Source organism: Palaemon carinicauda, chromosome 9 (genome assembly GCF_036898095.1).
Source record: "Palaemon carinicauda isolate YSFRI2023 chromosome 9, ASM3689809v2, whole genome shotgun sequence".
Taxonomy (NCBI): Eukaryota; Metazoa; Arthropoda; class Malacostraca; order Decapoda; family Palaemonidae; genus Palaemon; species Palaemon carinicauda.
In genome coordinates this window covers 62,254,715-62,278,727 of record NC_090733.1, presented here as the reverse complement: position 1 = coordinate 62,278,727, position 24,013 = coordinate 62,254,715, and the positions used below count along the sequence as shown (strand labels likewise).

The following is a 24,013-nucleotide window of genomic DNA, read 5'->3' as shown; positions in this document are numbered from 1 at the left end:
TTTATACATTAATGTCTGGATTCTCTTAACGACCTCGGGATCAGAGCCCCAGGCGAAATCACACAAAGACAAGAGCTTGTGACCGGCAGGGAATCGAACCCTGGTCGGCAAGCTTGTATACACAGTGACTAAACCACTTGGCCACGAAGAAAGATCTTTCTTCGTGGCCAAGTGGTTTAGTCACTGTGTATACAAGCTTGCCGACCAGGGTTCGATTCCCTGCCGGTCACAAGCTCTTGTCTTTGTGTGATTTCGCCTGGGTCTCTGATCCTGAGGTCGTTAAGAGAATCCAGACATTAATGTATCAAAAATATATATGGCTTATTTAAATATATATATATATATATATATATATATATATATATATATATATATATATATATATATATGTGTGTGTGTGTGTGTGTGTGTGTGTGTGTGTGTATGTGTATTATAGCAGGAAAGGAAAAAAGAAAATACTTGAATGAAGTTATCGAAAGCACTAATTTCATTCTAGTATTTTAACTTTTCCCTTGTAGCTATATAACATTATCTTATGCTCATCACATGTCTGTTTCGGGATTTCTTCAAACACACACACGATGGTTTTATACAGTATGTGTATATATATATATATATATATATATATATATATATATATACATATATATATATATATATATATATATATATATATATATACATATATATATATATATATATATATATATATATATATATATATATATATATATATATATATATATATATATATATACAACCCCCTTTTATGTCAATAATATTTGGGTCATGCATCTAGGTTTCGCCACCAAGCGAGAACGTCATTGTGCATCAAGGTTCAGTCACACGACCATGGTGGGAGCGATATCAGCCTGTGTCTTACCAACTTATAACTCGATCGGGAAACGAAGAGGCATTCAAGGATATGGTCACAAGATGTAACAACGTAGGAGTTAGGTAAGAAAAAGTATCAAGTATTTTGAACAAAACTTTGTAGAACACACTGATAACCATCAAATGAGTTTCGGTTTTAAGGATAAAAGTAAACTGTTCATCGGATAAGAAGTCGTCTACAATATATATATATATATATATATATATATATATATATATATATATATATATATATATATATATATATATATATATATATAGGTGTCTCATTTTTTGCACTCTCTTTACAACGTACTAAACAGCACTGGCATCTTAAAAGCAGCTACACTGCATTGTTTCTTCTTTCATTTTATTGTAATTTCGACGTTTTCTTCTTATGTAAAATCAGAATGAGAGACGTTACGCATAAAAAGTAAATTACATCGAGCCCAAAAAAGGCCAGCATAAGTTTGCGAGTATTTCGTGCATTGGGTAGAGAGCTATAGGGTTTATAACCATATACTAACTATAGGGCATTTAATTGATTATTACTGTTAAACAGCTCATTTTCGAACTTTAATTGATTTGTTATCTTGGGTATCGATAAAGGAAAAGTAATAAAGTGTTATCTTCTATAGAATCTACGTAGACGTTGTCATCAATCACATGACGGGAGGATGGCCCCAAGGCACAGTGGGCACGGGAGGCACGTCTTTTGATTACGGTGCTGAAAGTTATCCTGGAGTGCCCTACTCAGGTTTCGATTTCAACGATGGCAACTGCCATACTTCATCAGGAACCATCGAGGATTACGGCGATGCCAACCAGGTAACGAATAATAGCATCGAATAATAGCATCGAAACTTTCCGTTTAAATTCAGCTTTGTTTTTAAAGACTTGAATGCCTAATACTGCGGATTCTAAAAGCAGAATGTTATTCGACCAGATGAAGAAAAGACACGTGAAAGCAAAATTTGTTTGAGAAACTATGTATAATATATTTCTATGATATACATTTCTTTTTCTGAGCATGCAGTACTATATCATTGAGGCAAAGATTGCAAGGTTTCCAGAGACATAATTCCGGATTTGGTTTTGCGAATAAAACACTACTGCCTTTAAAATTCTAAATGACCCCATAGAAAAATAGATGAACATGCAACTCATCAATCATTTGACTTGCAATCAACTTATTAATATCTAAACGTAAATTCAGAGCGTAGGCAATTAAATGGTACTAGTTCTGAAGCAGTGGTATACTTCAAATGCCACGTAACTGGATAATTAATTAAATAAGAGAAAAAAATACTGGATTGTTATTTTATTGTAAGTAATGCATATCATGCTTCTATACTATTTGGAGCGAGGAATTGTAAGTTGAGCACTTACTTAGACAAAACGGCATTAATTTATTTTCTTATTTTTATTTTAGGTTCTAAATGTTATGTGTTGCAGGCAGCGCTTCTAGATATCTATCTAAAAAATACCTTCATGTTATAATTTATTTAAATTGGTCCTTTAGTAAGGAAGAGTTTACAAGGAAAAGCTTCGGAACAATTTTCTTGTAACCACTAGATATTCTTATGGAGTCACTTACCTATAGCACAGAAAGTTGAAGATCTTTAATAGTGCAACCAAAGATTGATTTTCTAAATGTAGACACCAGGACCGGGTTTCTCTTGGTTCAAGCACACAGCCATATTTTTGACACCCCAAAAATTAAATAAGCGAAAACAGAACACCAATAACTCAAATATGAATTGATATCTTTTGAAGCGGACGTACCCATAGCCTAGTTTCGATTTCCTAATATATTGATTACAGGGGAATGGAGTCAGAGGCTATAAGAATGGGGATGCCTTATGGGGTTTGGTTTAGTAAATATTCAAGTGATAATCAATTTTTTTTTTTTTCAGTAGTTAGCTGAGATGAAAAGACTTTTTTTTCAACAGGCAGTTAAGATGAAATATTCTTTATATATATATATATATATATATATATATATATATATATATATATATATATATATATATATATATATATATATATATATAGTTAAATTGGTCGGCTTCACTTATTGTGGATTGATTCCCATCTAGGCTCCCAGTGGAAGGCGCTAGTGCTGTTGGCTAAGTATCTCTTTTAAATTAGTTCTTGCCTTATCTGCAGAAACAGTCATTCTCTGAAATAGCACTCTTAAATTTATGCTGTGTTCTTCAAGAATTTTGGGAATATTAGTAAGAGCGTTAAATGAATTTCCTTAGGTTTGTAAATGTTTTGTTCATTTGCCTTGGCCTGAAGTAGGTCATTGGTTTTGTACCGTAAATACATTTTCGTCTGTAGATATGAATAACAGTTCATTACCATAATGATCATCTACAATGAAATGATTGAAGTGTTTTGGGATTAACTGACCTTATTTATCCCTCTGTTTCTATATCATTTCATCACTTTCAGTTAGCCCTAATGTCTTTTTTTTTTTTTTTTTTTTTTTTTTTTTTTTTGTGTGCGACGAAATTTTACTGAATGATTTGCCAGATTTTCTTACTATTACTTTTCCTCTCCTAACTGTGTACGTTTGCCATTTATATGAGTAACAGAGTATTAATGTTATCTGTAAACAACATGTATGGAATAATCAGATATTCTAGTAACACTGTCTTACCACAAAGAAGCAGAATAGAATTACTGTAGACATTTATTTCCTCTCAATAAGAAACCATCATCAGATACTTCACCTTCAGGTCCGAAACTGCAAACTTGAAGGTATGAATGATTTGAATCAAGGGACTGATTATGTTCGAGGGAAAATCCAGGAATATCTGAACAGGCTCCTTGACTATGGTGTAGCTGGCTTCCGAGTAGATGCCAGCAAGCACATGTGGCCGGGAGACATGAAGGTTAGTGGTGTGGAGAGAACGAATCCTCTGTGAAAAACTTGAGATATGAAAACAAGATATCATGGCCATGTGATACCTGTGCTTTCTTAGTAAAACTTTAACAATGTCTTTCCATATGTATACGTATCTATTTCCAGGCTATCTTTGATGGCCTGAAAGGACTAAGCACAGAGCATTTTAAGGCCAATGCAAGACCGTTCATTGTCCAAGAAGTTATTGATTTAGGTAAGTGCAACTAGATTTTTAAGAAATGTATTAGTGTACATCAAGATATTTCTAATGTTTCTTATATAATTTTTACAAGTTAAGTCTTATATTATTTCAAAACTTATGCAGAATCTCTGTATCAGGTGGAGAGCCCATCTCCAGTGGAGAATATGTTGGCAACGGCCGAGTGACAGAATTCAGGTATGGGAAGTTCTTGGGTGAGGCTTTCCATGGCAGCAACCAACTCAAATGGCTCGTGAACTTTGGAGAAGGATGGGGCATGATAGACAGAGCAAATGCTCTTGTCTTCATCGATAACCATGATAACCAGAGGGGACACGGTGCTGGAGGAACCATGATTCTCACCTTCCGGGACTCAAAACTATATAAGGTTAGCTGCAAGACTGGTAATTTATTCATAACTAAGGACTGATTACAATATCCTGCTCTTGTATCTAACAGGATATTGCTTGAAAATCTCCCACCCAACGTAGAATAAAAGATTTAAGGTTAAGCCCTACTTAGCAGGAAACTTAGAAATTCTCCATTCCATTAGCAAAGAACTCAAGTTATGTTTTTTGTTTTAACTTAAACAGGTATCTAAGAATTTTTGGTTTTGTATATATGGAAATTAAAGATAAATATGTCCATCTCCAAAACTCGTTTTTAAAAACTAAGAGATGCTCGATATTGAAGCCACTTCTTCCTCAAAAAATACATTTTTGGCATAATGTCCATTTCCACATCATAACAAATGACAGGTTATTTAAGTGTAAGATCAATGTTATTCTTAGATGTCAAAGGTAAATAAGAATTTAACTATAGATATGACTTTTGAATTTTACGACACCAGACATAATTTGCGTATTCTACTTCAATAATGAGATAGGTATGAAGCTTAAAATTAATGGTATTTCCTAGTAACTAGTTTATACCCAGATGTCGAAGGTTAAATGCGAATTTAACCATGGTCAGAACTTTTGAACTATACGAGACAGAGACTTCATATTTTGCCTTCATAATGAGATCAAGACCATACTTAGAAGTCTAATCTGATATGGGTTATTGTTTAGTTTGTTTATTTATATGTTTGTTAGAGTTCTCTTGCTTGAGGGTACACTCGGGCACATTATTCTATCTTATTTTTTTTATCTTCCTATTTTTTTTTTTAATTGGTGTGTTTGGCAGGCTTAATAGGAGGGACAAGGATGCTTGGTGGTTTATCAGAAGGTTGTCTTTTCCTTATGTGATAGTTTTTCTCCCCTCTGTTGAAGTGGCTATCCTGCAGGGTATTTAGCCTTGCATGGTGTATTGGCTCCTCCATGTTCACCAGTTTTTCCGACTTTTATTATAGTCTATGGGATTGATCAATCACTTTATTTATGTTTCTGTACATATAGTTTTTGTTATAATTCTTGTTAATCTAGTTTTTAAGTATGATGTCTCTTTTTTATTACCATTAATTCTTATGCTGTCTGGAGACATTGACCAGTACGTCCTATATTTCGTCAATGTTGTCTACTGTACTGCAATATTCGTGGTATTCATGCAAATATTCAAGACCTTACAGTTACATCCAGACAGTGTGATATTCTTTTATGCTCAGAAACTTTGGTTTCTAATATGAGGCACTCATCTGAACTCCTTATAACTGGTTTTAAGAAGCCAATAATATTGAAACGTGATGCCATCCTAGGGGCAGGGGAATGGCGGTGTATATTAGGACTGAGAACCCTGCTTCTCATAAATCCTGCTATGAATGTGGATGTCATGAGATTCAGGTTATAAAAGTTTGTGGCAAGCATAACAACTTCTATTAGTGTTCGATCTACCGGAATCTAGACATGGATGATTCTATCTTCGATTGTCTTCTTACCATTATGGCTGATACAAGAAGATGATAGAAAGGCTTCTTTTGTCTTTGTTGGTGATTTCGATGCTCACCATAGGGAATGGTTAAGTTCTATTTCTCCTACCGATCCCCATGGCTTAAGAGCTTTAGACTTTGTCTCTGAACCAGTCTGTGAGCAGATCATAAGTGAAGCTACTCACAGGTCTGGTAATTACTTGGACCTCGTATACACTGACTCCCCTGCCGCTATAACAAGTAAGTTTGGTTCTCCAGTCGGGACATTTGATCGTACCTTGATTTCATCAGACTGGAATGGGATTTTGCATGATCTTTTGGGCTTGAATGGGTCACAATTAAATGGTAGTAATGATCCTGTTGTCCCTTTGAATGAGAATCTAGTCAACATAATTGATAGGCGTATCCCTTCTCGTGTGCTAAGGCACGATTGAAGGACAAACCGAAGTTCAATGATGATCGTAGACGTGCTTATTTGGAGAAGCAGGAGGCTTATCAGTTTTGGAAGGGTAACAGATCAGTTTTGACCTGGAATAAATTTACTCAGCTTAGAGCTTTTGCTCAGAGAGTTTATGCTTCATCTAAAAAGGAATACAATTTAACCATAAAAGAAACCCTTTCTGGTACAACTCAGAAACATAAGTGGTGGGTTATCCTTCAATCTGTACTCTTTAGTGTAGATGCAACAGTTCCTCCTTTACTTAAACCAGATATCTCAGTCACTTACTGTCCAAAGGAAAAGGTAACCTTTTGGCTGATGTGTTTGACAGTAAACAGAGTAATGAGAAACTCACACATCCTCATTCCTGTTTTCCTGAGGCTAAACTAACTAGTTTAGCTTTATGATATCGTGAAATTAAAGCTGTCTTGATGAACCTTGAGGCTTATGGAGCTGTAGACCCAAATGGTATTTTTTCCTTAGTTTTTTATAAAGACAGTAGATTTCTTAGCTCCAAAGTTATCTGTTATTTTGCGCAAGTTAGCAAGAAGAGGGGCTTTTAGCACTTGCTGGAGAATTGGTAATGTTACCCCTCTATGCAAATGTGTTTGTGGTAGCTAAAGTTCAAGTGCTTACCGTCCAATTTCCATAACTCCCATATTATCTAAAATTTTTAAACGTCTTCTGGCAAAACGTCTTAATAAGTTTGCTGATGGTAATCATCTATTCCATAGTTTGCAATTTGGTTTTCATAAAGGCCTTGGAACATGTATTGTCCTTCTTATAATCTCCAATGCTGAACGGAAATCCCTTGATTGTGGTCAGGAAGGTCGCATGCTTGGCCTTGATTTTAGTGCTAACTTTGACAGTGTTTATCACGAGGCCCTTATTTTCAAACTCAAACAGTTGGGAGTGGACGGGTCGTTTCTTAGCAATATTATTAAATTTTCAAGTAATTGATCTCAAAGAATTGTTGTTGATGGGCATCATAGTGAGTATAGGAATGTGATATCTGGTGTTCCACAGGGTAGTGTTCTTGGCCCATTACTTTTCATACTATATACACATTACATGTGGTTTGGCCTAGAAAACAAGCTTGTTGCATATGCAGATGATGCTACCCCCCTTGCATCAATTCCATCACCTGAATGTAGATCTGGGCTTGCTGAATCCCTTAATAGAGATCTAGCTAAAATTAGTGCATGGTGCAAATTATGGGATATGAAGTTGAATCCTAACAAAACTCAAAGTATGATTGTAAGTAGGTCTAGGACAGTGGCTCCTTAAGATCTGGATCTCAGCACTTATAATGTTTCTTTAACTTTGTATGACTCTTTTAAAATTTTAGGTATGATTCTTGACAGCAAATTTACTTTTGAGAAACAAATTATGTCTGTTTCTTCTTCAATTGTGCAAAAAATTGGCTTATTGAGAAAGTCTTTTAAGATTTTCGGTGATCAATCTATTATGGAAAAGTATTTTAATTCTTTCATTTTACCTTGTTTCGAGTATTGTTCTCCTGTCTGGTCTTCAGCTGCCGATTCTCATCCTAATTTGTTGGCCAGAAACTTACAGTGTAGTAAGTTTCTTATTCCTGATCCAGATATTAATCTTTGGCACCGTCGTTCTATTAGTTAATTATACATGTTACATAAGATTTTTCATAATTTTGACCATCCTTTATATTCACATCTTCCTGGAGAGTTCCTCCCTGTTTATAATACTAGACAGGCAGTTAATTCTATTAGTCAGGCCTTCTCCGTCATGAGGCTCAATACTACACCCTCTCTTAGAAGTGTTATTCCAGCTGTGACTAAGTTGTGGAATGATCGGGTAGTTGAATCAGTAGAACTTCAAAAGTTCAAATTTGCAGCAAATGTTTTTATGTTTAATGGGCTGACAAAAGTCTTTTTATAGTTTATCTATGACATTCTGTTTGATATTGTTAGTGTTTTTACAATGATTTATTGTTAATTTTTCTCATCATTCATTCGTAACCTTATTTCCTTTCCTCACTGGGCTATTTTTCCTTGTTGGAGTCCTTGGGCTTATAGCATTGCTTTTCCAACTAGGGTTGTAGCTTGGCCAGCAATAATGGTAATAATAATAATAATAATAATAATAATAATAATAATACCGAGTTCATACCAAATGTTTGTTGTATAATTTGTAAAGAAGAGCTTTTTGGAAGAAGGGGCTGTTCTTTTTTTTTTTTGGGGGGGGGGGGGGGGGACGGGGGCGGCGTTGTATTGGTCAACCATGTCGGAATTTGTTCATGTTTGAATACTTTTTTATTCATTTATCACTGAACATGCTATCGTATTTTCTTTCAGATGGCGAATGCTTTCATGTTAGCCTGGCCATATGGGTTCACCCGCCTCATGTCATCGTATTACTGGGATCAACACTGGGTTGGTGATCACGATGAGAATGACTGGGTTGGTCCTCCAATGGACGGCCAGGAACACACCGTCGGTCCCACCATCAACCCTGACGGAACCTGTGGAGGGGGATGGATTTGCGAGCATAGATGGAGACAGATCTTCAACATGGTGGAGTTCCGAAACGTTGCCCATGGTAATAATTCTCCATTCTTGTTTCCTTTGATGTACTCTACACGGACATTTATAATTACAGTTTGAGCCTGAAGTGATCATCAGATTATAGTTTAAGAGAGACATGTTGGTGTCATACTTTTGGTATGATAAAGACGGCTTACAATTGTGATCCTTTTTGCCCAAAGAGAGAGAGAGAGAGAGAGAGAGAGAGAGAGAGAGAGAGAGAGAGAGAGAGAGAGAGAGATGTCTGAAGATATAACTTAATCAAAGGTGAAATCTCGTACTGAGAATCACATCATCTACATTGGTAATCTTAAGTCTATTTTTCCTTTTTGAGGGTTTAATGTCAAATGAATTCCCTCCACTCGTTTCTTTCTGCGTGAATTCCCATCTGATTTAGGTAGCCCAATCATCTGCCCATTCATCCTTGGACTTTCGTACTGGTCTTTGAAACTAACATTTCCATATCTACTAATTTTCTAACTAAATTTTTCTCCCTTCCTTCCATCCCCTTTACAAATCACCACAATCTTTTTAGATCTTGATCTATTTAGAAGTCGATGGATTATACATTTCTCTACAAATTCCTTATTTATTCTGATATTTCGAGCTTCCTCCAGCCATGACTGTGGACATTTCACAATCAAACCTCCGAAAGTTCCTTAAATACCCTTCTGAGAGCTTGCATCTCTGCCTCAAGGATTAGTTCACTCATTTTGCTACTATTCACTCTTTCCAGCTTACCCAAGATGATGGTATTTTATCTACCATTGTGGAGCCTAATAAGCTCAAACTTACAACAAATGGTTTTATGTTGAAACTTGAACAGGCTGACAAGAGTATTATTATTATTATTATTATTATTATTATTATTATTATTATTATTATTATTATTATTATTATTATTACAAGCTAAGCTATAACCTTAGTTAGAAAACCAAGAGGCTATAAGCCTAATTATTATTATTATTATTATTATTTGCTAAGCTACAACCCTAGCTGGAAAAGCAAAATGCTATAAGCCCAGGGGCCCCAACAGGGAAAATAGCCCAGTAAGGAAAGGAAAGAAGGAAAAATAAAATATTTTAAGAAGAGTAACATTAAAATAAATATTTCCTATATAAACTATGAAAACTTTAACAAAACAAGAGGAAGAGAAATTAAATAGGATAGTGTGCCTGATTGTACCCTCAAGCAAGAGAACTCTAACCCAAGACAGTGGAAGACCATGGTACAGAGGCTATGGCACTACCCAAGACTAGAGAACAATGGTTTGATTTTGGAGTGTCCTTCTCCTAGAAGAGCTGCTTACCATAGCTAAAGAGTCTCTTCTACCCTTACTAAGAGGAAAGTAGCCACAGAACAAATACAGTGCAGTAGTTAACCCCTTGAGCGAAGAAGAATTGTTTAGTAACCTCAGTGTTGTCAGGTGTGTGAGGACAGAGGAGAATCTGTTAAGAATAGGCCAGACTATTCGGCGTATGTGTAGGCAAAGAGAAAGAACCGTAACCAAAGAGAAGGATCCAACGTAGTACTGTCTGGCCAGTCAAAGGACCCCATAACTCTCTGGCGGTAGTATTTCAACGGGCGGCTGGTGCCTTGGCCAACCTACTACCTCATAAAAGGGATCCAACAGGTAAAATAGCCCAGTAAGGAAAGGAAAAATAGGAAATTAATAGATTACAAGAGAAATAAAAGAAAAAATATATTTTAAGAACAGTAACAACATTGATTAGATATTTCATATATAAACTGTAAAAACTTCAAAACACAACAAGAATGGAAATAAGACAGAACACCATGCCCGAGTGTACCCTCAAGCAAGAGAACGCTAATCCTAGAGTGTGGAAGGCTATGGTACAAAGGATATGATACATACAAGACTAGAGAACAATGGTTTGATTTTGGAGTGTCCTTCTCATAGCAGAGCTGCTTACTGTAACTAAAAAGTGTAACTAAAAAGTCTCTTCTACCTTTACCAGGAGGAAAGTAGCCAATGAACACTTACAGTGCAGTAATTAACCTCTTGAGCGAAGAAGAATTGTTGGGTAATCTAAGTGTTGTCAAGTGTAGGAGGACAGAGGAGAATGTGGAAAGAATAAGCCAGACTATTCAGCGTATGTGTGGGTAAAGATAAAATGAGCCGTAACCAAAGAGAGGGAACCAATGTAGTACTGCCTAGTCTGCCAAAGGACCCAATTACTCTCTAGCGGTAGTATCCCAACTGGTGGTTGGTGCCCTGGCCAACCCACTACCTTTCACATCCTAGTTTATATATGGCAGCTCTATTTTAACGCTGTTACTGATCTAAAGATATTTTGTAGTCTTTATTCATTATTTTTCATACAGTTTATTTAATTCCTCATTGCCTTTTCTCACTGAGCTATTTTTATCTATTAGAGCCATTGGGCTTGTAGCGTTCTGCACCTCACCCTATGATTGTAGCTTAGCTATTGATAATAATAATAATAATAATAATAATAATAATAATAATAATATTATTATTATTATATCATTATATTAATAATTATATTATATTATTATTTTACTATATTATATTAATAATAATAATAATAATCTTCGTGTCTGTTTTGCAGTCTAAAGGCTGTATTACTACAACAAGGTTTTTTCCTATGTCTTCTGCATTGGCTTCTCTCAGGCATTATTGAGTTAAATATACTCTTACCTATTTACATTCTGCAATCTGAGCATACCTTGTTATTTCTTCTCTTACTTCTGATAAATTGGTTTTAGGTACGCCCGAACCTTACCTGCAGCATCCAAAGACCACCTTCTTGTTTGTAATTTTTCCCTCCCACATTCAGTGTCCTCTCCTTTCAATTGTATTCTATTATTCTGACATTTCTACGAATTTTTCCAAAAGTCCCACAGAAAAAGTCACTAGGGATCAAATAAAGACTACATTTATATTTTCACAATTCAGTTTTCCATTACCTCCTCGTTCGCTAGCTTTTGGTTGGTTGTTCAATGTGTAATGAACTATATTTGATGAAACGTTACTTATATTATTTAGAGAGAAATAAGATAATGTCATAAGCATCATTTCTCTGTAACAAAGGAACCGACATGAATGACTGGTGGGACAACGGCAACAACCAGATTGCTTTCTGTAGAGGAGACAAAGGTTTTATCGCAATCAACAATGACAACTATGATCTCAAGGAGACCCTGCAGGTAGGGAAAGGATTTCATCAAATACCATTACAAACACACACACACACACACATATATATATATATATATATATATATATATATATATATATATATATATATGTATATATATACACACACACACACACACATATATATATATATATATATATATATATATATATATATATATATATATATATATATATATATATTGATTAGGTTGGTATCGTTCAACTCTTCATATATTTCTTCTACTGCAATTTAATAAAATTATAAATAATCAATGTATATCGGTATTTCCTCAGACTTGCCTTCCTGCTGGTACCTACTGCGACGTAATATCCGGTTCCAAGGAAGGAGGATCGTGTACCGGCAAGGCTGTGACAGTCAATGGTGATGGCACCGCCTATATCGAAATCACAACTTCAGAATACGATGGAGTGTTGGCTATCCATAGTAACGTAAGTACTATATATCTTCCACTGCCTATTCTGCAGTAATATAGATGTAAGAAAGAGGGAAATTCGTGGATGTGACTAAAGACACCACTTATGACTGAATATGGAGAAAGAGAGAATGATAACTGTTTCCTTTCATAACCTTTTCAAATTAGGACGATACTATGGTTAAAACAAATAACACCAGTATAATTACGATATTACATTGATTGCAGCTAACTACATCACTTTTCCAATTGAAGAGCTTATCATATGTTCAATGACTATTATTTCCTATGATGACTGAATCCGTGATGTTTTTGTGAAATAAAATGCAATTGGTTTCTATATCCTAATGATTCATAAGAATACGACTGATTAGTGAAATGGTTTTTTGATATATATATATATATATATATATATATATATATATATATGTGTGTGTGTGTGTGTGTGTGTGTGTGTGTGTGTGTGTGTGCGTATATATATAGTGTAATGTCACTAATCTTTTAAGTAATTTGTATTTTTGCTAACTATCCAAACCAGAGTCTTTTGATTGTGGTATAACTTCAGCGAAGATTGAACAGCCGTTGAAATTTAACAGGTAGTTTGACCATAAGTCTGGGATGTGCGGGTGACTGAGATGGGAATAAGGTATTAGGTATTAGGTTGCTAGGGCACCAACCATCCGTTGAGATACTAATGCTAGAAAGTTATTGTGTACTTGGACGGGCGAGACAGTACTACATTAGATCCTTTTCTCTGGTTATGGCTTATTTTTTCTTTGCCTACACATACACCGAATAGTCTGGTCTATTCTTTCCACATTTTCCTCTGTCCTCATACACCTGACAGCTGGAGGTTACCAAACAATTCTTCTTCACTCAAGAGGTTACCCACTGCAGAGTAATTTTTCAGTGGCTACTTTCCTCTTGGTAAGGGTAAAAGAAACTCTACTGTATAGCTATGGTAAGCAGCTCTTCCAGGAGAAGAACTCTCCAAAATCAAATAATTCATTATTTAGTCTTGGGTAATGCCATAACCTCTGTACCATGGTCTTGCATTGTCTTGGGTAGACTTCTTTTGCTTGAGTTTGCTTGAGGGTACACTCAGGTACACAATTCTATATTATTTCTTTTCCTTTTGTTTTTTGAAGTTTTTATAGTTCATATAATTATGAAAGATTTATTTTATTGTTCTTACTGTTATTAAAAATTCTCATTTTGATTGTTAATTACTTCTTTTGCAGTTTATTTATTTCCTTGTTTCCATTCCTTATTGGGCTATTTTTCCTTGTTGGAGCCTTTGGACTTACAGCACCCTGCTTTTCCAACTAGAGTTGTAGCTTAGGTAATGATAATAATAATAATAATAATAATAATAATAATAATAATAATAATAATAAGAGGAAGGCACCAGAAATTTTGCTGAAAAACTTTTCCAAAATTTGTCAAAATATATAAGCATTTGCAGAAGCAAATGTGATGACTCCCCTAACCTATTAACAATCTTTGTGTATGAATAACAGGCTTTAGGTTAGGCCTGTACCAAGAATAAATGGTAGTGAGTCGCAGAACCCATATCCTTGTACGGTGTATGCTGTATGAATGAATACGTAGATAATTAAAGAGCTGGGTTCTAGCCATCCTCCCCCTTGTTTGGCAGGTTGTAAGAAATCTTTTTTATAAATCATGTGAAAGAAAGGTTGCTGGTTTATGAAGCCTACCTGCATTTAATGTACAGTCCAATTCATAACAACCACGACTGCTGCCCCTCCAAAGGAGTGGGAAGAAATTAGAGTAGAAGGCTAGTCATTTTACTTTTCATTCTAGGCTTTTGTCAAAACTGTTATCTTAGATGAGAGGCTTTTTGTCCTGTTAGCGATCTAGGGACGCTACACAACATTTTCAGCAGCCACCACAGAACCAAGGTTAAAGGTATTCAAGGCTTTTTTAAGTATACTCCCATAGGTATTGTGAGGTGAAGGTTGTCTGGTAGTTCCAGATTCGTTCTTTTAATATCGGAACCACTGACAGCTTCTTCCTTTATACTAGGTTGGAGCTGGTACCAATGTCTTCATGGCCCTTGCCTGAGATGGACCACCAAGCTCCTTGTTGGTTGAAGGATAGGCATGCCTAATGACTTCATGAAACCAGAACTAAATATCTTTCTCTTGATCTTGCCAGTGGTAATAAAGCATATTTGGTGCTCAGATCTGAAGCACCAAGTCCTCTTAAGATATAACAGCAGGGCTCTCCAGGAGACAAGGAGGTAAATCACCCTGATTCCCTCTGAATGCCTCCTGAAGAAAAGAGATGGCAAAGAACTGGAATCTGGCATTGTGGACAGCTAGGTTTTGGGTCTTGTCCACGACCTTCTTCCGTCATTTGGAATGATTTGTTACATACGAGATACTGTGAAGCTCGCCAACTCACTTCCACGATGCTAAGACTAGTAGAAAATCAGTCTTAAGAGACAGATCTCTTTCCATTACCTATTCAAAAGGCTTGTATGGGGCACACAAAAGAGACATGAGAACCCTAGTCATAGTCCTCTCCAGGGACCTGAGGTCCCTTGGTTGCCAAAACGGCTCAAAGCTCCTTAGGAGCACAGACAATTCCCATACAAAGGAATGGTCTAATCATTTCTGTCTGAAGATCTGGCTCAAGGTTGAGCGATAGTCTTTCCCTTCTGAAATCGGCATGACCCTCTTTTGATGAAGGTAGATTAGAAATCAGCAGTTAACTGCAGAAGGGCACTATCCTATGATATATGCCTTTAATGAAACTAATAAAAGTGCATTGCCTTGCAAAAAAACCTTTCACTTAGAGGAGATAGTAGGTATTTTCCACCCATGAAATGCTCAGGACTCCACTGAGTAATGGTACTTCTGAAGGTAAGGTTGACAGAGAAGAGTGGGCCACTGGTGAAACTCTCTCGGCACCTTGGCAATAAGTATCAACAGATGCAGCTACCTGGGAGTCACCAGGGTCTTCCTGGGGCTTATTGTTGTCAACATACTGTTGAGTAATTAGCGAATTAGGTAAAAAGGAGGAAATATGCATTCATAGGCCTACAGGTGTTAGATAGAATGAATACCGTCCAATGATAAGGATTGGGGGAGCAGAACACCTTAGGTTTACTGTTCAGCCGTGTGGCAAATAGATCAATCACTTATAACATCTAAAGAGCAAGAATTCTTTCCTTTGTACTGGGATATAGGGACCACTCTGAGCATTCAACCGACCCATTGCTACTGAGCGTGTTTGCTAGAATATTCCTCATGCTTAGAATGGACATAACTGATGGTTCTACAGCGTTATCCAAAACCCAGATGTGCATCTGTTTCTCCAAATTGCTTGTTGATGTATGCTAAAGCAGTAGTATTGTCGCTCATCAGAAATACTGAGTGCTTTGTTGAGAAGCTTGCAGAGCTATGCAAGTACTTTTTCTCTTGAGGCTACAATTAGAAAGTGACTTGGTCTCTCAGTGTATGCCACACTCACTCTTAGATGTATCCAAGATGGGATGGGAGAACACTAACTATTAACCATTGATGTTTCAGACACCATTGAATTAATTATTGATGAAGATGCCAATGGGAAAGGTATTCCAAAAATAGTGCCATACCTGAGTAGGGAGTATTGTTTGGACAAGAATGGTTGTGCTTTCTCTGTGGGCCTACTGAGGCAATGATTTGATGTGAAGTTTATTGCTGCCGCTGTGTCTATCATGCCGATAGACACAGCAGCAGATATTTCATCCTCTGCTTGGGCATGAGACTACCCTTTTCTCAATTTACCATGATCCCAGGTTGTGAAAAAGGAAAGAAGCTTATCTTGATCCTGAAGCAATTGCCTCTTGGAAGAGAGATCAACCAGCCTGTTCGGATACCTCTACAAAAACATCCCATTCTAGTGGGTCCAAGCTGAGACCGGAGTGAGCTTTCATGAATGCTTGGGGAGAGCTAGACATTTTGAAGCATAGGGCATTGAACTGATACAATAATCCATTGAGGATGAACTACAGGTACATTCTGTAGGACTGATTGACAATTATTTGGAAACATGCATTCTTCAGATCCTCTCTGATTGCAGACGATAAGGTACTTGCCCTGTCCATGTTGAATGGAGTTTGGTGAAAAAAACTTGTCAACCAGCAAGAGGGTGATGACTGATCTCCAGCCCCCAGTCGACTGTAAAACCATCTTCAAACAACTGCAAGTACATTTTTTTCTTTTATCGCTTTCATCTTTGCTACCAAAGCCAAATCTTTCGGTAATTTCAGAGGGCACCTTTGGATTGCCACACATTGCTCTGCTCCATGGCGCTGCCACGTAGTCCAATGGCATGACAGACATTCCCTTACTAATGGCTGTTGGAAGAAGACTGCCAACTCCAGTGTCCCCTTTCTCCCTTCTTACCTCTATGGCTTTCCTGAACTTGCCAGGCTGGTAGGAAAAAGTGGTGCAAAGATAGTGGTTTCCTAATTGAAGAACCAGTTTGAAGTCCTGATTGAGTTTTAGAGGCAGCTAAAGCGTTTTTAAAAGCCAATTTCATGGGGCCTTGAACCCTGAAGGTATGTACATCATGGATGAGGGAGTTGTGGATAGCCTTCCTCCACTTTTTCCCTATTGCCTCTATGTTATTCTGGGGAAAGAGAGACATAGCCTTCAATAATATACTTTTTTATTGGAAACAAAATTGTCTCGGGCATTCAGGCCCCTAGAAACTGACAAAGTACATCCGACTTTAGTTTGTGTGTTGCCTGTTGGTAAGCATGGTACTTGGCGACAAACCACATATCTTGTTACGGATTTTGTGTCTGTGATGTAACATCTTGGTGCTCATAAGAGCACTGAGAGCAGTCCTATCCTTGGTGTGTGACCATTCTTCTCACTGAGTGAACACATGAAATTCTCCATTGACCCGTGTGTCGCGAGGAGAGTGTTCATAAATGACAAATCATGATGTGATTGATGATGAGTATACCTTTTACACTCAAGCAAGGGAATTCCTCATTTCTCGTAAAAGTATGGACACCGATAGCAGGGTCCTGTTATCCCTAGTTCTCTATTGAGGCTAAAAAGTGGAACCTCACAACGCACCAACCTCTTTCACTTCAGTACCTACGTAACGTTAGGGAGAGGGACAGAGGTGTTGCCAAGTCTCAGATGAAAGGAGAAGAGAAGGGCAATGCCCTTTATCTTGATTGACAGTGCGTTTGCTTGATCCTGAATGAGACCGAGCACCGATTGCAGGAGTATACTCTCCTAAATACGTATCAAGATACCTTTGTTGGCTCGATATGTCTATGGTACCACACCATCTCTCTCATTCGTAAGCAAGGAGGCAGAGAAGGAGGATGACATACTAGAGGAGGAGTGTACATGTATACACACACATGCATATATATATATATATATATATATATATATATATATATATATATATATATATATATATATATATATGTGTGTGTGTGTGTGTGTGTGTGTATGTGTGTGTGTGTGTGTATCAGTTATACTTTTGGTGCAACAATTTGTATAACTTAGATGATGTTAACTGTTATTACTAGTACTATCTCTCTCTCCCCCCCCTCTCTCTCTCTCTCTCTCTCTCTCTCTCTCTCTCTCTCTCTCTCTCTCTCTCTCTCTCTCTCTCATTGTGTAAGTGTGTGTATGTGTGTGTTGTTGCTTCTTTTTAACAAGTGATGAATAAGATTTATCATTCATACCTAATAGTGTAACTGAAATCAGAATAGAAAATATAGCACTAGTTTATCAAATTCGAAATCACAGATACTACATTTATAAGGATTAGAATAACCTTACTAAATACATTATGAAGCTAGCATTCAAGGAAATTAAGAGAAAAATCAAAGATCTACCCATAATTATACGGAACGTATTTACATGCATATTATAGAACGAAATAATAATCTTTATATGTATATTCTAAAGTCTATTTTTTTCTTCTCTATTCCAGTCTAAACTGTAAACCGTATCGAGAGAAATCTGATAAATTTCGTCGTGAACGTAAAACTAGCAACAAACAGTCATAGAACGGGATTTGAAGCAGATAATGTTCTATCAACAAAATTAAAACCGAAGATGGGTTAAGCTAATAAACTTACTCAAATCTTTATCTTCTTTTTGGTCACCTTCCATTGTAACCTGCTCTCATCAGATTATCAAATCACAGCTCATCCACAAAGAATTGTTGTTCCATTCTCAAAATGTCATCTGAAATTTTGCTCTACGTCACGATCTGTCTAAGAGAAAAGGTAACCATCCATACAGAAAACTAGATCCTCTAACACGCAAAATATAAGATATTCGGGCATAACCAAAGCGTAAAATTCTTATTCAATTCTTCTTTTTTTTTTCAAGATAAAGCTTAGAATATACAGAAAGATCAATTTGCCTACTTGTCATTGTAGGGAATGTTAAAAGCATTTCAGATAATTTGGCTGATACTATAAAGAAACTGCTGATGTCAGGATTATCGTATGGGGAAATATATAAATAAATAACGAAAGAACTGGGTTTTATGAAAATGTGTCAAACAAAAGGCATTTCATAACCCTCTAATTAATAAGTTACCTATTGTTAGTGATAAGCTCTAAGATGTTTTGAGCAATATTGTTTATACCTTTGAGTATAGGAGTGATTTGGGTTTACGGTACTTAGAATTATTTATATTAAAAAATAATATTTAAATGTGAGAATTGAAACTGCTAGGGGTGAACTTATATAAACTATGTATCAATTATAGGTTTGGACCAAGGTACCTTAATTTTGCCTTTTTTGGAGCAGTGGGCATCGACCTGGATGAGGGAGTCTATTTCATATAGACTATCGTTGTTATACAGAAGAAAAAGCATAATGCTATGGAGTACAATATATTCTTTTTGTAGCAGAAGTACTGCAACTGAAACCAGACTAAAATCTTTAACATGACCCACCCATTAGACTAGCCACCGCTCAAACAGTCTCTGTTCCCTTGTCGTTTGCTTTGCTCGCAAATAAACATTATCTCATTGCTCCTACCTCCTGACAAAGGATACATATATGTGATATGTACGGTACCAATGTTGGTCGCTATCTAAGGGGCCATAATTGCCTATAACCTGTATTATTATTATAATTGTTAATTTACATGAACCAACTGTGAGAAAGCAAGATGCTTATGAGAGGATCATGTCTGCAGAAGATGCTTTTCCAATCATAGAAAGGTTTAGGTTAGATGTTATTACTTTTCAGATTCTCGGCATACATTAGTAAAGTGAGATGGTTAGCCACACTTCCTACCGCATGTAGTTCCTGGTTGTAAACCATTCAAGTATTGACTAAGCCCTGCCTTCCCTAATTGATAGTTTGCCTGACCACGTCATGTGCTATGGATAGCCTATATATAGAAACTGGGTAAAAATAAAGAAATAATCTCAAAGATAAATAAAATTTCTACAAGTATAAGCCACGTGATTTTGTTGATACTGCCAAATTTGCATACAAATTGGCATCAATTGGTGGCTAAGATTTGCCATTATAAACAAATAACACATACTAAATATACATTTTACAGTAGTTTTCTGGGAAAGAAAGCCCTTTTAAAGTGTTCTGCAAAATTCACTATAGCTGCCACATCAAGTGACATAAGTCATCAAAATTTTGGGAGGTTGAATATTGGTTATACAGATAATAGATTACGAAGTTTCATAAATCTTTTCATAACTAATTCTCCTTGATCTACCACAAAAAAATCCAATATGGTAATAATAATAATAATAATAATAATAATAATAATAATAATAATAATAATAATAATAATAATAATAATAATAATACCTGGCAGACCATGTCAAATTGAACAAAGTTGTAGAGTCAACAGTAATCTTCTTGCAGAAATTTTTTTCAATATTTGTTTTAACACTAATAGTATTGAAATTCATTACTCTTGAAAAATGCACCTCAAGCCAAACAATAATGTATACAAGGAAAATCGTGAGTCACCAGCTACAAACGCTGTCTTTTCTTGTGATTCGTGGTCAAAGGCGATTTGCTAATACCAGCTTTTTCAAGATAAGGGCGATCACAGGGAGCTGTTCCTTATTTTACAAAGGATTTTCTCTAATGAAGGTATGGAAACTGATCTTGTATAGTAACACTCTTGAGTTTACACAAATGCAAATTCGCCATTCTTTTTTTATGATACTGATATGGAAGATTGCAAGGGGGAGTCTGAGACCAAGGGGATGCCATATGCTTTCATGTCGTCCAACTGATGGTTAACTTTCGCCTGATAGGTGATTTGTACTTTATAAGGGTGTGTGACTACTAGGTAACTACCTCTCCTACCTATGTAAATGGGCAATGAATCACAATAACCAGGAAATTTCTCGTTCTGACCGATTACATCATTGTATTCCTGTAATATTTGTGGAATATTGAAATGATTCTTAAGTTAAAGATAAGGTTCTTTATTTTGTGCAGATGGGATGAGGTATTTGTTTGGATGACAGTAATTGATTATTGAAACTTTGTTAACATCCGTCTTTGCAAACTCTATCAAATCATTCTCTGTACCCCTCTGATGGTCCAGTACTTTGCTGCAGTAGAGGGGCTTGAGTCTCAATGAGGGGTTGGGCAATGGTGGTGGGGTGATTATCCCCCCTGACAGGTTCAATCATACCATTAAGGCCAGTTCTGAGAGACCGGACTAAGACTGGACCTCTATAAGCCTTTCTCTTTATTTAAGTTTTTTTTTCTTTGCTCTATCCCAATTTTGTTGACAACCACTATTAGAACATTAACCAAGTTTTGTATATGCAACAAATCCAAATGCCATTACCCTCTGGCAAACCCTATTGGGTGCAGACTTAGTCTGTTAAGAGTCTCGCTCTTGTGATCTGGTTTTAAATCTCCCATATTAACGGGTAATGGGTGATGCCAGGTATTGGAGTTGTCGGTGGGAGGGGTAATTAACCCCACTGGCAAGTGTACGACCGCCTGAAGAGATGCAGCCCCTCTCTAATAGAGGACTGGACCCCTCTGAGACCTCTTCTCATGTTGAGCCACATGGGATTGTAGGTCTGACATCCTCTGATAAGAGGTGGATGACTCAGCTTGCTGCTTATTGTAAAGCAACTCTTCTGATGACCTGGAAACTGAAAAGGACTGTTCTACTGATGTTCAAAAACCGAGTAATTTGGGCAACAAACGGAAACTGCGAATCCTTTTAAATAGAGCATTTAAGAGTTATGAAATGATATTGGCGATAAGAATGAAACTTCAGGGTGATAAATGGGATTCATGGGTAGCCTATAAAAGTCATGATGTAGTATTTAATGTCATAAGTAACATAATGCATGTTAAAATTAATAATTTGAATATCAAGGTCGTTTTGTGGGATAAGGTACCAACAGACGCGATGTACACAAACCTGCCAATTGGTTTGAAAAAGATATTGATGTAGTCAAACCTTCCTAAAGAAACCAAAAACCACCAATGTGGCTTGTTGCAGAGCCTAAAGTTAGTAGAGGGAATTATTCTAAAAATTGTACCATAAATTTATTAAAAAAAAAGAAAAAAAAGTATGAACCATTGCGCCAGGTAATATATCTCTCTTTGAAAAAAAAAAAAAAAAACTCCTCATCCATGCTAAATCATCCACACAGTCTGTCATATTATCTAACCTAAAGACAAGTAGTGACAGTATTAAATTAGATGTCAATCCCCAATTAAATTTTAGTTATGGAAGGGGAGTAGTTTTCAATAAAGACCTGTATGAATTTGCAGAAGAGGAGATACTGGCCATGTGTCCATGAACAGTATGGAAAGTACACAAAGTTCCTAGAATATCAATGATTATCCTTACTTTCCAGGATGCTGATGTACCTTTCCATATCATTACTGAAAATGAAAGGATTAAAGTACGACTTTTCAAACAGAAGCTACTACAGTGTTTCAATTGTTTTAAATTTGGACACCATTCTAAAGTTTGTAAAAATGAATATATAGATTAGCGTTTGATCCAAACCTTACCATGGAGTGTGTATACTTGAGGCCAGGTGTTTGAACTGCAACTCAAATCCACCTATAGGAGCTGCGAGTTTTATAAGTTGATGAAGCTGCCCTCAACAAATCTAGTGTGGAGCACATAAGTATAGGTCATGCCAAAAGAATACTGAATAAACCAAACAGCCATGCAAAGGTATTAAAATCTAGAGAAAATTTACCACAGGAGACACCAAACCCACTTAGTACTGTCATTAGTTGTAGAAAAGAAATACACCTAATAATAAAGAACTGCATGAGGAGGTAAGCATATTGCCTTCTGAGGCTTTGCCACGGTGTATTAACACTGGGGCATTGCCCATCTTCCCATTACCATCCAGAGTACTAACCTCTCTCGGGCCATGTCCTTGCCTGATTTGATGGAGGTTCCACTTAAAACTAAGTTACCAGGTCCACCTGTAGTGGGGAAGGTCCAAAAACCTGGTAGCTCACCACCTATAAATCGAAAGAGAGAGAGAATTCCATCTCTCTCATTCCCTTCCATAAGGAACATTAAAGTTATGACATCTAATAAATTTGATGTTTTGTCTGTCGATGTATCTGATCAACCAGAAGACAACTTGAATGAATCAGAGATTCAAGTTGAGGTCCCCCATCCAATTCAACAGTTAGATCAAAAGGACACAGAGAAAGACAAACGTAAAAACCAAAATATCAAGACCTTCTCTAAAGAAACCTCTGGGAAACAGTGTTAGATCAAAAATTGCCACTAGGAAGACTTCATTCAAGGGGTCTTCCAGAAAATAAACTGCGGGTTTATCCTCAATTTTGCAATGGAATTTTGCAAAGTTTAAAGGCCTATTGTGAAGAACTTAAGCTCCTCATTCATGAGCATTACACATAATTATATGTCTACAGGAGAGAAAACTGGATGACAATACTCCTTTTCACGAATATATTACCTATAGGACACCATATGATCCCCGAGTAGGGAGCCAAGGCAGAAGTCTTATATACGTTTGTCATAATGTTCCCCAAATATCTTTGTCTCTTTATACAGCTCTGCCAACAATGGTTGTACAGAATGATATAGGGAAAAATATAACATTTTCTCTCTGTACTTGCCTCCAAATGATAAAATTTTGTATGATAATTTAGTAGAGGTGATTTAACAATTCCCTCATCCTTTCCTCTTACTTGGACATTTGAATGGTAAACATCGTTTATGGAACGAAGTTTTAGCAAACAGAAGGGGCAATATTATATCATCAATTTTGGAGAATGAAGATGTAGGACTCCTTAATACAGGAGAGCCCACCACTTTCATGTTCAGACAGGTACCTTGTCATACATTGACCTTTCAATTGCAAGCTCCAACTTCCTTTTCGATTTTGTATGGAGAACTTTAAATGATTGGCATACTAATGATCATACTCCTATTATTATAAATACAAACAGTAACCCACCTTTTCAGAGATCGCCAGGAAGAAACCTTGACGAGGCAGACTAGGATAAATTTCAGGAGTTAAGCAAAATTG

At 36.4% G+C, this 24,013-nt stretch overlaps 1 protein-coding gene across 1 annotated transcript in view; it reads left to right on the top strand.

The window, feature by feature from the left end:
* LOC137646977 (alpha-amylase-like) overlaps positions 1 to 18,601 on the top strand; it is a 23,108-nt gene extending 4,507 nt beyond the window's left edge. Inside the window, exons 3-11 of the mRNA XM_068380049.1 lie at positions 800 to 957; positions 1,512 to 1,701; positions 3,618 to 3,773; positions 3,911 to 3,998; positions 4,124 to 4,371; positions 8,620 to 8,863; positions 11,924 to 12,039; positions 12,326 to 12,481; positions 18,445 to 18,601. Coding sequence (XP_068236150.1) covers positions 800 to 957; positions 1,512 to 1,701; positions 3,618 to 3,773; positions 3,911 to 3,998; positions 4,124 to 4,371; positions 8,620 to 8,863; positions 11,924 to 12,039; positions 12,326 to 12,481; positions 18,445 to 18,456 — 1,368 coding nt within the window. The 3' untranslated portion in view covers positions 18,457 to 18,601. The remainder of the gene's footprint in view (positions 1 to 799; positions 958 to 1,511; positions 1,702 to 3,617; positions 3,774 to 3,910; positions 3,999 to 4,123; positions 4,372 to 8,619; positions 8,864 to 11,923; positions 12,040 to 12,325; positions 12,482 to 18,444) is intronic.
* The last annotated feature ends 5,412 nt before the right edge of the window (positions 18,602 to 24,013 follow it).